Source organism: Euprymna scolopes, chromosome 4, assembly GCF_053919585.1.
Source record: "Euprymna scolopes isolate OS-2025 chromosome 4, ASM5391958v1, whole genome shotgun sequence".
Classification (NCBI taxonomy): domain Eukaryota; kingdom Metazoa; phylum Mollusca; class Cephalopoda; order Sepiida; family Sepiolidae; genus Euprymna; species Euprymna scolopes.
The window spans coordinates 57,357,291-57,370,930 of NC_136485.1; the positions used below are offsets into that span (position 1 = coordinate 57,357,291).

Here is a 13,640-nt window from a genome sequence, read left to right on the forward strand (position 1 = left end):
CAGATTTTAATATCTCTTCCCATACTGGAAATTTATGAAAAATAGAAAAACTAAATATACTTCTTTTTTAATATAGTAATATAACTTTGCAATAGATTACCTAATCTATATAAACAGCGAGGTAGAATACCATGTTGAAAAACTGGCACGGTCTATCCTTCCCTCGAGGGTAGATGGCACCCCATCTAGTGATAGCGTCATGATAAAAAATACCCTTGATAGCTCTGGTATTCAGCTACCAACAAGATTTGAATTACACTACAAACTTGTGTAGTGAGTTCAATCTCGGCTGTGACCGCACTGGATATCAATAAAACAGTAGATGTATGCGTGTCTTCCTGCTGTATGTAAATATTTAACCGATAAACTCCTAAACTATTGCTCATATAATAGTAAAATTAACAGGAAATAATAATCATACACCACAGATTGTTAGTAACGAATAAAATCTTTGTTTGGATGCATGAAGAACACATACAGGCATATATCAGCAAGTTCAAATGCAAGATGTTCATTTCAACTTGCTGACATATTTTTCCTTCTTTCTGCGCATGCTCAAATTCAATTCATTTCTTCAAGTAGTTTAATATTAAATATGTCTCACTATTTCCATTGGTAGGAGATGCAGCTGGCGTGCTAAATGTTTTGATTTTGATTTTAGCTAATGGCACCCAAGTGATTTTTTTTTTTAACTTTTGAAATATATAAAATACAATACGCTTAAATATGATATTTTGATTAATGCAGATTTTATATTTATTATTATATTATATTGGAGCCAATATATAGTAATGATTTTAAAATTAAAAAAAAATGACTCGTGCGGCACCACTGAGAATCGAAACCAAAACGTTTAGCTTACGATTTACTTTTTCCTTTGACATTAATGCCTGAGCTATGAAGACATGTTTGCTTGCAAGGCTAAAAATTAAAGCATGACCCAATAGCTATTACGTTATGCATGCATATTCTTAATGCCGCCGTTCAACCATCACATGTCAAACTCCATTTCTTTAATTTTCACATTTTGCACCGATTTTTCCCGGCTAAAACCCAAATATAAAGTTTTGCATGGGTTTAAATACACTATATATTAATTTTCACGTCTGTAGACAAAAAAAAACGGGCCCCAACTCTAATTAGGCCCCGTTTAACTTAGACCATCCGAGGAAACAGATGGGGCATTCCTCTGTCTAATGGACTAAGAACATATTTAGCTCTTCTAACATATTGAGTACTTTTTCCTACTTTTTTCCCTTATACCTCTAAGTATATAAGTGTTTGATCAACACTGCTGGGGAGTCATGATGTAATATACTGTTTTGTTTTTAAATCCCTGAAACAGTGTTTCATGGTAAACAACTGATGATCCCTTGAAAAATAAATTATTGGTATTATAGTAAATTCGGGCGAGTTGATGCAGTGATTGCAGGTGGTTAAATAACTTACTGACTAGATGGTTTTCTAACGAATGATAAATAATTTTTTGTATAGTTTTAAAGGTTAAAAACTTCAAAGACTATACATATATATATATATGTACATATATATATATATATATATATATATATATATATATATATATATATATATATATATATATATATATATCGTGTTTGTTTTTATTAATTTCCTGGCAATTGTTTGATGGCTCTGAAGTAAAGGCGAATGGAGTCAAAGATGGCTTCGTGGCTGGGTTTGAATCTTCCGACCGGCAGGAATTGTCACCTCCTACACTGATGATTGCATAAAACTGAAACACTAGTGTCTGTAGGTATAAAATAATAATTATTATTTAATTATAATTATCAAGCCCCTTTTAAGAATACTTAAGGATGGGTGCTGTCTGGGAAATATAAACTAAGAGGTAGTCAACTAGTATTTATGCAACATTCACGATTTTCGTCGTTCGAACACTCTGGATTGTCTAATGTCTGCGCCAAAACTATGTGTTTATTAGTTATTAATTCCTTTCATTCTTCTGGCAATAGTTTGGTGGCACTAAAATAAAAGCTTAGCCAATGGAGTCAGGAATTGCCGCCTTCTACACTGATGATTGCATAAGTATGAAACACTAATATTTGTAGGTATAAAAGAATAATTATAATATATATATATATATATATATATATATATATATATATATATATATATATATATAGTGTGTGTACGTGCGTGTGTATTCAATATAAACAAAACAATGTGTCCAATAGTGCTAATGCTACTCAACAATTTCGTAATCAGGTCAGCTCACTTACACAAATCAGTGGATTGACATATTGATTTTTTTTTATATTGTTTATCTTTTATTTATAAAACGAAACACATATTCAGCTCAAATTATTATATTTTCTGTTTCTCTTGTCTCAGCAACTATTTAGTGCTTGTAAAACCTATTACTATGCATCGGCTTCCATTCGTCTACATTTCTAGATCAATTAGAAAAAGGAAACTGCATTGACTTTTCTAGCGCAACACTAATAGAAAACAGACTCGCATACTGAGAAAGCAATTGCAATGCTGTTGCTAGGGAACCTATGGATCTACTCTCTAAATATAAAGAGTTCAGCACTTTTTGGAATCTGGACAAAATCATTTAATAATCCACCAGTAGATGGCTCTGTGTACATCATGTCATCAATTAGTATATCATTAGTGGTTTAACAAGCTAATGGGAAATCATGTTCATATCTTGTGAAGTTAGTCGTGAGATTGAGATTCGATTTCCATGTTCGCCAAAATACAACTGGCTTGAATAGCTATCCTCTTTCTTTCCTCGTTTCAATAGGATACATTCGCCTCTTCACTACCAAAACAAGTTACAGTTTTCACAGGAATATGTTCACTCAATATTCTTTGAACTAATAGAAAACGTTCGAAACCCTAAATCTAACAAGCCGATGCGAACTTTGAAACTCATATAAAAACGGGGAAATAATAAAAATTCACGAGAAAGAATTAAACCAAGCCCACCTCAGATGACGCTGCCCCCACCATCACCCTATTCTACGTTTTTGTCTGGTTTAGCAACAGGAAAGGAACACTACAAGGATCGCGTACAAGTCCTTTCGTCTAAGGCGTATGTGCACACATACTAATAGAACAAGGTAAACTAACACACAGACACACAGCACACACACGCGTACGCGCGTTATTATTGAAGTAAAATTGGATGGTCTGACAAATTGATTAATCTGGCCAGACTTTGAAACCAAAGATGCCGGAAATTTGGTGTTACACCTATATAAAGCAAAGTTGTCTTTGCGTATATCTTTAAGTTGTTAATAGTTGATAGTCAAACAAAACTAATAACACGGTTGATTCCAGAATCACCAAACTGATCTCTGATGGATTATATCAAAGTTATCTTTCTTGATTCATATTGACGAACAAAGAGAATGCATTTTTCTGTTCCAAAAATCTAAAATTTAATTCCATCCATCTGGGGAATTTAGTACTAGATTCATTCTCTCTTCTGGTTTGGCAATCAAAGCTGCCGAACATGGTGAAACCGACTGCAATCTTGGTATTGCAATGCAAGATGTTTAGTTGTATAAGACTGTTAGATGGGTTAATGGGGGTGTTGTTATTCATTAATTGTGTATACCACTGCTAATCAAACTGAAAGCAACTATTACAACTCTATTAAACCAAATGCGATATACTCTGGTTAAACTTCTGGACTTATAAAACACAGAATCTCCACACATAAATACTCTTTAAAAAACATTTCCTTAAAAAACGAGACAACATTAGCAAAATATATTTGGTATCTCAAAAATATGAATATCCCCTTTAATTTAAAATGTAAAACACTAGGCTCTTGCAAAGCATAAAAGCCTGGTGACAAATTCTGCACCCTTTGTAGATTTGAAGCTCTGGTTATATTAAAATTCAATAACAATATGTCCATACTTTTAAACCGAAAGGACGAGATTTTCCCAGTTGTATTCATAAACGTTGTTTGGAATTTGCTAGATTAAAAACTATATATATATATATATATATATATATATATATATATATATATATATATATATATATACTTGTGTATATATATATATATACTTGTGTATATATATATATATATACTTGTATATATATATATACTTGTATATATATACTTGTATATATATATACTTGTATATATATATATATACTTGTATATATATAAATATACTTGTATATATATATACTTGTATATATATATAGTTGTATATATATATACTTGTATATATATATATACTTTTATATATATATATACTTGTATACATATAAATATTCTTGTATATATATATATATATACTTTTATATATATATATACTTGTATACATATAAATATTCTTGTATATATATATATATATATATATATATATATATACTTGTATACATATAAATATTCTTGTATATATATATATATATATATATATATATATATACTTGTATATATATATACTTGTATATATATATATATACTTGTATATATATACAGTGATGATCATATTTATTGGCACGGTAAAATAAAAGTTAAATTTTGTCTATTAAATTCTAAAAAAGGGATTAAATTAAAGAAAATAACAAAGTATATTATGTATTTTAACTGGCCTTTCCGATGCAGCAATCGGATTTTAGAAAAAATAAATAACAAAGGAACAACAAACATAATTGCAAAAAACCCTTGTTCAAAATTATTGGCACGATTTATTTAATAATCAATTGTATAGCCTTTGGCCTTGATTACCTTCCTCAGTCGCTTTTCATAGTTTACAACCAAGTTGTTGCACTCTTCAGTAGTAATTTTAGCCCACTCTTCCTGACAATAATCCTCCAATTGAATAAGATTCTTAGGCTTCCTTTGCATTACCCTCAATTTTAATGTTCTCCATAAATTTTCAATTGGATTAAGGTCTGGGCTTTGTGATGGCCACTCCAAAACATTAATATGATTGTCCTCAAGCCATTTCTTAGTCAGTTTAGCCGAATGCTTTGGGTCATTATCTTGCATGAACCACCAACGACGACCAAGTGAGAGCTCTTTAGCAGAGTCTTTCAGGTTTTCATCCAATATTTTAACATAATCTTCCTTTTTCATGCTACCTGTGACCTTAACAAGTCGCCCTGGTCCAGAGGCAGCAAAGGATCCCCAAAACATCAAACTGCCTCCACCGTGCTTCACTGTGGGTATGGTGTTCTTAGGCAGGAAAGCTTCGCCAGATTTTCTGTAAATATAAGACACTTTATTATGGCCAAATAACTCTATTTTCGTTTCGTCAGTCCATAGAACACGTTTCCAGAATGCAACATCTTTATCAATATGACGTTTTGCAAAGGCTAGCCTTGCTTTCAGGTGCATAGGCTTCAATAAGGGAGTCTTTCTCGGACGACATGCTTTTAAACCAGCTCTCTTCAAAACTCTACCAACTGTATGTCGAGATACATTCACTCCAGAGGTGCTCTGTTCATCAACAATCTCCCCAACAGAGATCCTTGGGTTTTGTTTTACTTGTCGAACAATTTTCCGTTCATCTCTTGGGGAAAGAATCCTTTTTCTCCCTCTACCCTCTAAACTCATAACGTGGCCTTGCGATTTGAACTTGTTTATTATGGCTCTAACAGTGGATTTGGGAAGGTTTAGCTTCTTTGAAATCTTATCATAGCCCTCCCCATTGGTATGGCATGCTACAACAAGCTTCCTGACGTCTTCGCTGTGTTCCTTAGTTTTAACCATGGCGATTGAAAATTATAATTTAGTCACTTATAATAGTTTAAATAAATCGCTATCTAAAAATTATCTGAAAAAAATTATTCACTGAATTAGCGTTAAACAAGCATAATATGGCTATAAAAAAGTTCAGAAAGCACGTAAACCGGAAATTGATTGATATTATACTGATACTAAAAGAAAAACAAAGCCGTGCCAATAATTTTGAACAAGGGTTTTTTGCAATTATGTTTGTTGTTCCTTTGTTATTTATTTTTTCTAAAATCCGATTGCTGCATCGGAAAGGCCAGTTAAAAATACATAATATACTTTGTTATTTTCTTTAATTTAATCCCTTTTTTAGAATTTATTAGACAAAATTTAACTTTTATTTTACCGTGCCAATAAATATGATCATCACTGTATATATATATATATATATATATATATATATATATATATATATATATATATATATATATACTTGTATATATATATATATACTTGTATATATATATATATACTTGTATATATATATATATACTTGTATATATATATATATACTTGTATATATATATATATATATACTTGTATATATATATATACTTGTATACATATATATATATATATATATATATATATATATATATATATATATATATATACTTGTATATATATGTATATATATATACTTGTATAGTAATTTATAAAATATATATGGCGATTAAGCTACACTGAATATTCTGCGTTTCATCCAACTATAGGATTCGTCAGGCTATATATATATGTACATATATGTATATATTCATGATGATTGCTCTATCTTTACTGATGATCGCCGTCCGACCCAACAAAAGCCCCACCATCAGCCCTTCTCTCAGTTCGTCTCACATGGCCACACAGGTGGTTCTTCAAACCAGCAACTTAGATGGCCTGAAGCAAAGATGAAAAGTCAAGTGTCTGTACCAGATTAACTGGACCACTATGCTTCCTCTGATTAGCAGTCGACTTTCACTTCCTGCTATGCACCACACAGGTCGTCTCCTCAGATCACGGAGGTACATAAAAGCTATTCACGCCTATCTCTTCCGATCTCTCAACATTTATGCAAAACTTCTTAAGATTTTCTCTCAAACAATTCCTGAATCTTTTCCTTGGTTTGCACTGTTAGCGCTTGCCAGCTGCCAGCTCACTGTAGAACAGCTGCTTTGATAATCTGCAGTCATCCATATGGACGTGTCCAGCCCAGTGCATCTTATTGCTGGCTATCATGCTTCTAATACTTGGACAACCTGCTCTCTGAAGAACAGCAGTGTCTAGTGTTATTGATTGCCATTTTATGTTAAAGATCCTCCTTAAGCAGCCCTGATGGAATCTTTCAAGCTATTTCAGCTGGTGTTGATAAATGGTTCACGTTTCTAATGAGTATAATAGGGTGATTAGCACACATGTTTGATAAACTGTTACTTTGATTGGAAAACTAACGCATTTGTCACGCCATAACTGCTTTTCCAATTTGCCAAATGCAACAGAAGCCTTCTGGCTGCGAGCATGTATCTCAGAACCCAGCAAACCATCCCTTAACAGAGTGCTATCAAGGTAAACAAATGTGAACGACACCTGCTCTGGTACCATCAATATGAATGTTAGGTTTGGGATTCGGAACACCCATTGGTGAAGACCAAGTAGACATCACCTTGGTCTTCATCAAGCTTATAGTGAGACCAAAGGAAGAGCATATTTAAATGCTGCTGAACATCTGTTAATAAGCGGCTGCATGTCCATACATTCAAATATATATATATATATATATATATATATATATATATATATATATATATATATATATATATATATAGTCATCCACATACAGTACTGTTTCGCTGTTTCACAGCTCATCAGTGTGGCTATACAAGCAGCTACATCAAGCCAGGATCGAAACCCGATCGCCCAAACGACAGTCGGAGCTTCTAACCGTTGCACTATACGGCTGCTGCAATGCGGGCAGTGAATTAACAATGTTTTGACATTGTCCAAATACCTAAGCTCAATTTGTTCACACAAAGAGCATCACTTCATACGCTAATGGTAATTTATATATCACTTCTCAAATGCTTAACCCAAGATAGGGAGCATTATAGTCATCCACATACAGTACTGTTTCACAGCTCATCAGTGCAACTAGACAAGCAGCTACCTCAAGCCAGGATTGAAACCCGATCATCCAAACGACAGTCGGAGATATATATATATATATATATATATATATATATATATATATATATATATATATATATATATATATATATATATATATATACACTGTCTACATGAAAAAATCCATGAGCCAAAAGGGTTACGGATCGTCTATACTCTCAGTTTTGAAGGATAACATCATCCTTTTGTTAATTCATTATTCATAGCATCTGAAAATATTCCTGATGCCTCCTAGGTGTTTTAATGGATAATCTCTTCTGTTTGTGATATCATCCATTGTGCATGGATGCAAGCAAACATACAAATGATGAACAAACAAGATCCACAGAGTTTAATAGTATACTCGCCCTTTTGTCTATTATATATATTATTGTCTATTATATATATTATTGTCTATTATATATATATTATTGTCTATTATATATATATATTATTGTCTATTATATATATTATTGTCTGTTATATATATTATTGTCTGTTATATATATATTATTGTCTATTATAAATATATTATTGTCTATTATATATATATTATTGTCTATTATATATATATTATTGTCTATTATATATATTATTGTCTGTTATATATATTATTGTCTATTATATATATATTATTGTCTATTATATATATATTATTGTCTATCATATATATATTATTGTCTATTATATATATATTATTGTCTATTATATATATATTATTGTCTATTATATATATATTATTGTCTATTATAAATATATTATTGTCTATTATATATATATTATTGTCTATTATATATATATTATTGTCTATTATAAATATATTATTGTCTATTATATATATATTATTGTCTATTATATATATATTATTGTCTATTATATATATATTATTGTCTGTTATATATATTATTGTCTATTATATATATTATTGTCTATTATATATATATTATTGTTTATTATATATATATTATTGTCTATTATATATATATTATTGTCTATTATAAATATATTATTGTCTATTATATATATATATTATTGTCTATTATATATATATTATTGTCTATTATATATATTATTGTCTATTATATATATATTATTGTCTATTATATATATATATTATTGTCTATTATATATATATTATTGTCTATTATATATATTATTGTCTATTATATATATATTATTGTCTATTATATATATATTATTGTCTATTATATATATATTATTGTCTATTATATATATATATTATTGTCTATTATATATATTATTGTCTATTATATATATATTATTGTCTATTATATATATATTATTGTCTATTATATATATATATATATTATTGTCTATTATATCTAGAAAGCTACTGACAAAATAGCTAACCTTGCCCTTTTAGATCGTCACCCCAAAAGTTTCAGAGTCTTCTATTGTTGTCGTTTTAATGGACGACATAATCCCTATGTGATATCATCCTTTTTTTTTTAATATTGGGCCTTCACTTTCCAAAGCCAAGAGCCACTTGATGATAAGGATTAATGAGACGGAAATGGACACCAGGCAAAAGATCAGGAACACTATGAGAGTATTGTTATGATCAGTGGTATTACTGAATATTACTTTTGAAGCGTTTTTTTACAATAATTTTTTGACATTGGATTTAAAGATAATTAAGTTGTCATAAGCCGGGAAGCATCTTTATAATAATGTGTTTCTAGGGAATGACATCATCCCTTTCTTGCCGTTTCCTGTGTGCATGGAGGCAAACAAAACTGATAATAAGCTCCACAGACTTTTAATAGTATGTATATGAATGGTTGCATCTTTATAACGCTCCAAGAGGGAATTTAACAGTCGACGCAATCCTCTACTTGTAGAAGAGTCAGATACGTCCTCAAATGGAGTACTATTGCCGCATCTTAGTGACAGGGGTTAGAATCGACTACGAAACTTAGAAGGTGAGACACTTTTCTCTTCCCTGCAATCTCTTCCCCACAGAAGAGATCACAGCGATTATTGTTGTATTTAAGTTCAATGTGAACAAGTTTTTGTTGAGTCGTCCCCTTAATCACATCCAATTTCAACCAATAACAATTACTGTTGTCCCAGTGACCACCATATACTCATTCAGGCCTTGATATAGGGTGGGTCTCTTGTAAAAAAAAACAAACTCTGTCTCCTTTGCCGGCATAAAGAAGATTTTCGAACCGCAATAGAGACAGACTCCAAAATCTTTAAATGGATTTTGGAGTCTGCTCTCTGTAACACCTCGAACCTCTCTATTTTATATTTGTCGGCACAATATGGATTGTCAACTAAATGCTGGCCAATAGCAGAATCCACGGCCGCAGAAGAAGGGAGACTACCAGATCCTACCTTCCCCTGTCTGATTTGAGAGGGAACGTGCTGGGTTATACGAGTTAGCAAATGCAAAGATGTTCGCCCAACATAACCAGCATCGCACTAGCATTTAAATTGATAAACAATATTACTAATTTGGGTGTAAGGCAAACTATCTTTGTGAAAAGAAGGAAAAGCAGGTCTCCTAGTGTATACCAAACGCAAGGAAACAGAGTAGAAGCATTTATAAACACTTCTGATAATCTGTTTTGACAAAGATATATATATTTTTTCTTCTAATAATTTGTTTTGACAAATATATATATATATATATATATATATATATATATATATATATATATATATATATATATATCAACAAAGGAATACATATTATAGGGAAGTACAATTTAAAATGTAACATGATATAATGATTTTCAAGAGAATGAAAAGATGATATTATCTTAGTTTGGGACATATGAGCAGTAATGTTAACTTTTTTTTTTTAATATGTTGTGATTATTAAAAGCAACTATATGTAAAAATTTCTCCAAAATCAAGGAAATAAAATACTAAAATTAAGAAGGTCTCTCGTGTGCTGCTGAAACTGTCTTTCCTGAATAAGAACAGTAGACTCAGACCTGCCGTAAGGAGGTTTTGAAGTATTTAGCACGATAAAAAAAAAAAAAAAAAAGAGATGTTGAAATTTCTCAACTTACAGCAATACAATATTTGACGCTAATTATTTTACACATGTCCAGCCGGGATGGACACGTCGCAGGCACTGTAAATTCGTATCCTTGCCAATGGCAACTCTGACCGGGACGAAGAGATTCGCACAACTTAGAGCTGGCTACAATTACGACAATTGGACATGCATCACTGCAACGGATGATCTGTAAAGAGAGAGAAAGAGAAAAATAATAAGATGATATAATTTTTTTTTCTTTCTGTTTTATACCTCAATTTGTTAAGTAATTAATAACTGATCCACTAATCCAGGTAAGAACTATTAATGAGACTCAGAACAAACAAAAAAAAAAAAAACAAAAAAAAAAAAAAAAACGGATTAAACAAGTAACTCATTTAGTGTTATTAACCAAGTTCAGTTTCTTCAGTCAGGCACATGAACACTAAACTTGCTCATCAAGTGCAATTCCAATGGACAAATCGATTACTAATTTTAGCACTAATTATATCTATCTCTATTACTATATAAAAGGAACTTTCTCTTTGTGCCTGTGTGTCTATGTGTCTGTGAATTTGTTCCCGATGAACTCCAAAACGGCAGGGCCGATTTTTAAAAAAATTTCACATAAATGTACCTTATGTGACTGGAAGTGTTTTTAGATAGATTTTGTACCGGAATGCCTCTGATAATTATCAAAAATCGATAATCGATTAAAAAATAAGACCAATTTTGACCAAAGTTACCACTTTTACACAATCTAACATCACCAGTAAATTTGAGAATTTTTATCACCGCATAAACAACTGGGTCCGGTGTATAACATCAACAGTATGTTCTTTTATATGACAGGGGCGTGTTCGAAATGAATGTTTCTGTTTAAAGCACAACTGAACAACTATACTTGATTTTTGTATTTTAAATTTAAATTTAAATTTAAATTCAAGCCATTATAACCAAACAAGCAGAAAGGCCAGGCATATAAAATATACAGTAAGTTCTTTGATATGACAGCTGCATTCAAAATAAATGTTTCTGTTTAGAGTACAATTGAAGCATGATACGTGACTTTTGCATTTTAAACTTTGATTGTAGCCTTTATATATAAAATAATTGATAAAATTAACAGTAGGTTCTCTACAGTGCAATGTATAATAGACTAAGTCAATGCAGGGAGGAATATGAAACTTTCTCATGGTGCACCAAAATGGGGTCCCCAAATAGAAATAGCAATCAATCGATTGGATTGAAAAATAGGCGATTTCACCAATTTCGATGACATCGTTGATCCTTATTAAATCCCGGACAACGTCGTGTCTCCCTGCTAGTAGTACAATAATAAACATTGAATCTAATCTTAATTTTAACAAATTTTAAGCAGAATGACAACATGAGTAAAATAAGACAGGAAATTGTTTGAAAAAAATATTAAATGTGGGGGAAAGCGTATTTGAGATTTTGGAGAATTTATGCCAACTTCAGCTAATGGACCTCCTGAAAAAAACCCAAAAAACAAAAAATCAACTGATGATTTTCAAGTGGACTCACTAAGCGGTTAAACTTATCTGTGCCTAAACCTTAACGTAGATGCCATGAACAAAGCTTCTTAGAACTGTACGTTTGTGGAACTCTATTCCGTTTGCCCGCTTTCCAGCTGACTACAATTTGATTGTCTTCAAGTCCAACGTAAACAAATTCTTGATGAACCGTCCACCTAATTAATCCAATTTACAAAATTTCCACTACTTTTGATTACTACGCTATAATCCCATTAACTAATGTATACCCATTAACCTTTATCCTCGAGTGGCCTCCGGGCCTTGATAAGTGGTAACCCCTCTGTAAAAAAAAAAAAAACGATCTGACAGTTGATGGGATTCGAACACACAGATTATAAAAGAACTTTTCAATGAACACCTTCCTGAACAGCATTAGGATCAGAAGCCCATTGAACAAAACAGAGAAAGATTGAGAGTCAAGATTTTAAACTTGAGCTGACAAACGGTTTATTGGTTTTGTGGTTCTCATTACAGGGCTCTCGTTTGGTTACAAAACTTGTATCGCTTCAACTTTTCAAAATAAAACATCGTTACCAGTCGATTTAACATAATGGTAAGAGTGTTTGCCAGGAGATCAGAGTTCAATGCTCAGTCGAATAATACAAAAGACTTTAAAATGGTACTTGATACCTCCCTGTTGAACACTCATGTATTATGAGGTTAAAAATAATTACAGTGTATTATAAGGTTAAAAATAATTACAGTGTATTATAAGGTTAAAAATAATTACAGTGTATTATAAGGTCAAAAATTATTACAGTATATAATAAGGTTAAAAATAATTACAGTGTATTATAAGGTTAAAAATAATTACAGTGTATTATAAAGTTAAAAATAATAACAGTGTATTATAAGGTTAAAAATGATTACAGTATATAATAAGGTTAAAAATAATTACAGTGTATTATAAGGTTAAAAATAATTACAGTGTATTATAAGGTTAAAAATAATTACAGTGTATTATAAGGTTAAAAATAATTACAGTGTATTATAAGGTTAAAATTTATTACAGTGTATTATAAGGTCAAAAATAATTACAGTATATTATAAGGTTAAAAATGATTACAGTGTATTATAAAGTTAAAAATAATTACAGTGTATTATAAAGTTAAAAATAATTACATTGTATTATAAAGTTAAAAAATAATTACATTGTATTATAAAGTTAAAA

At 30.7% G+C, this 13,640-nt stretch overlaps 1 protein-coding gene across 4 annotated transcripts in view; it reads right to left on the reverse strand.

Moving 5' to 3' along the window:
* Positions 1 to 13,640, reverse strand: part of LOC145267360 (arrestin domain-containing protein 3-like) — a 388,568-nt gene that overhangs the window by 31,028 nt on the left and 343,900 nt on the right. For all 4 annotated transcript variants that reach the window (XM_080123299.1, XM_080123295.1, XM_080123296.1 and 1 more), the window contains one exon: positions 10,942 to 11,118. In XM_080123299.1, coding sequence (XP_079979425.1) covers positions 10,942 to 11,118 — 177 coding nt within the window. The remainder of the gene's footprint in view (positions 1 to 10,941; positions 11,119 to 13,640) is intronic.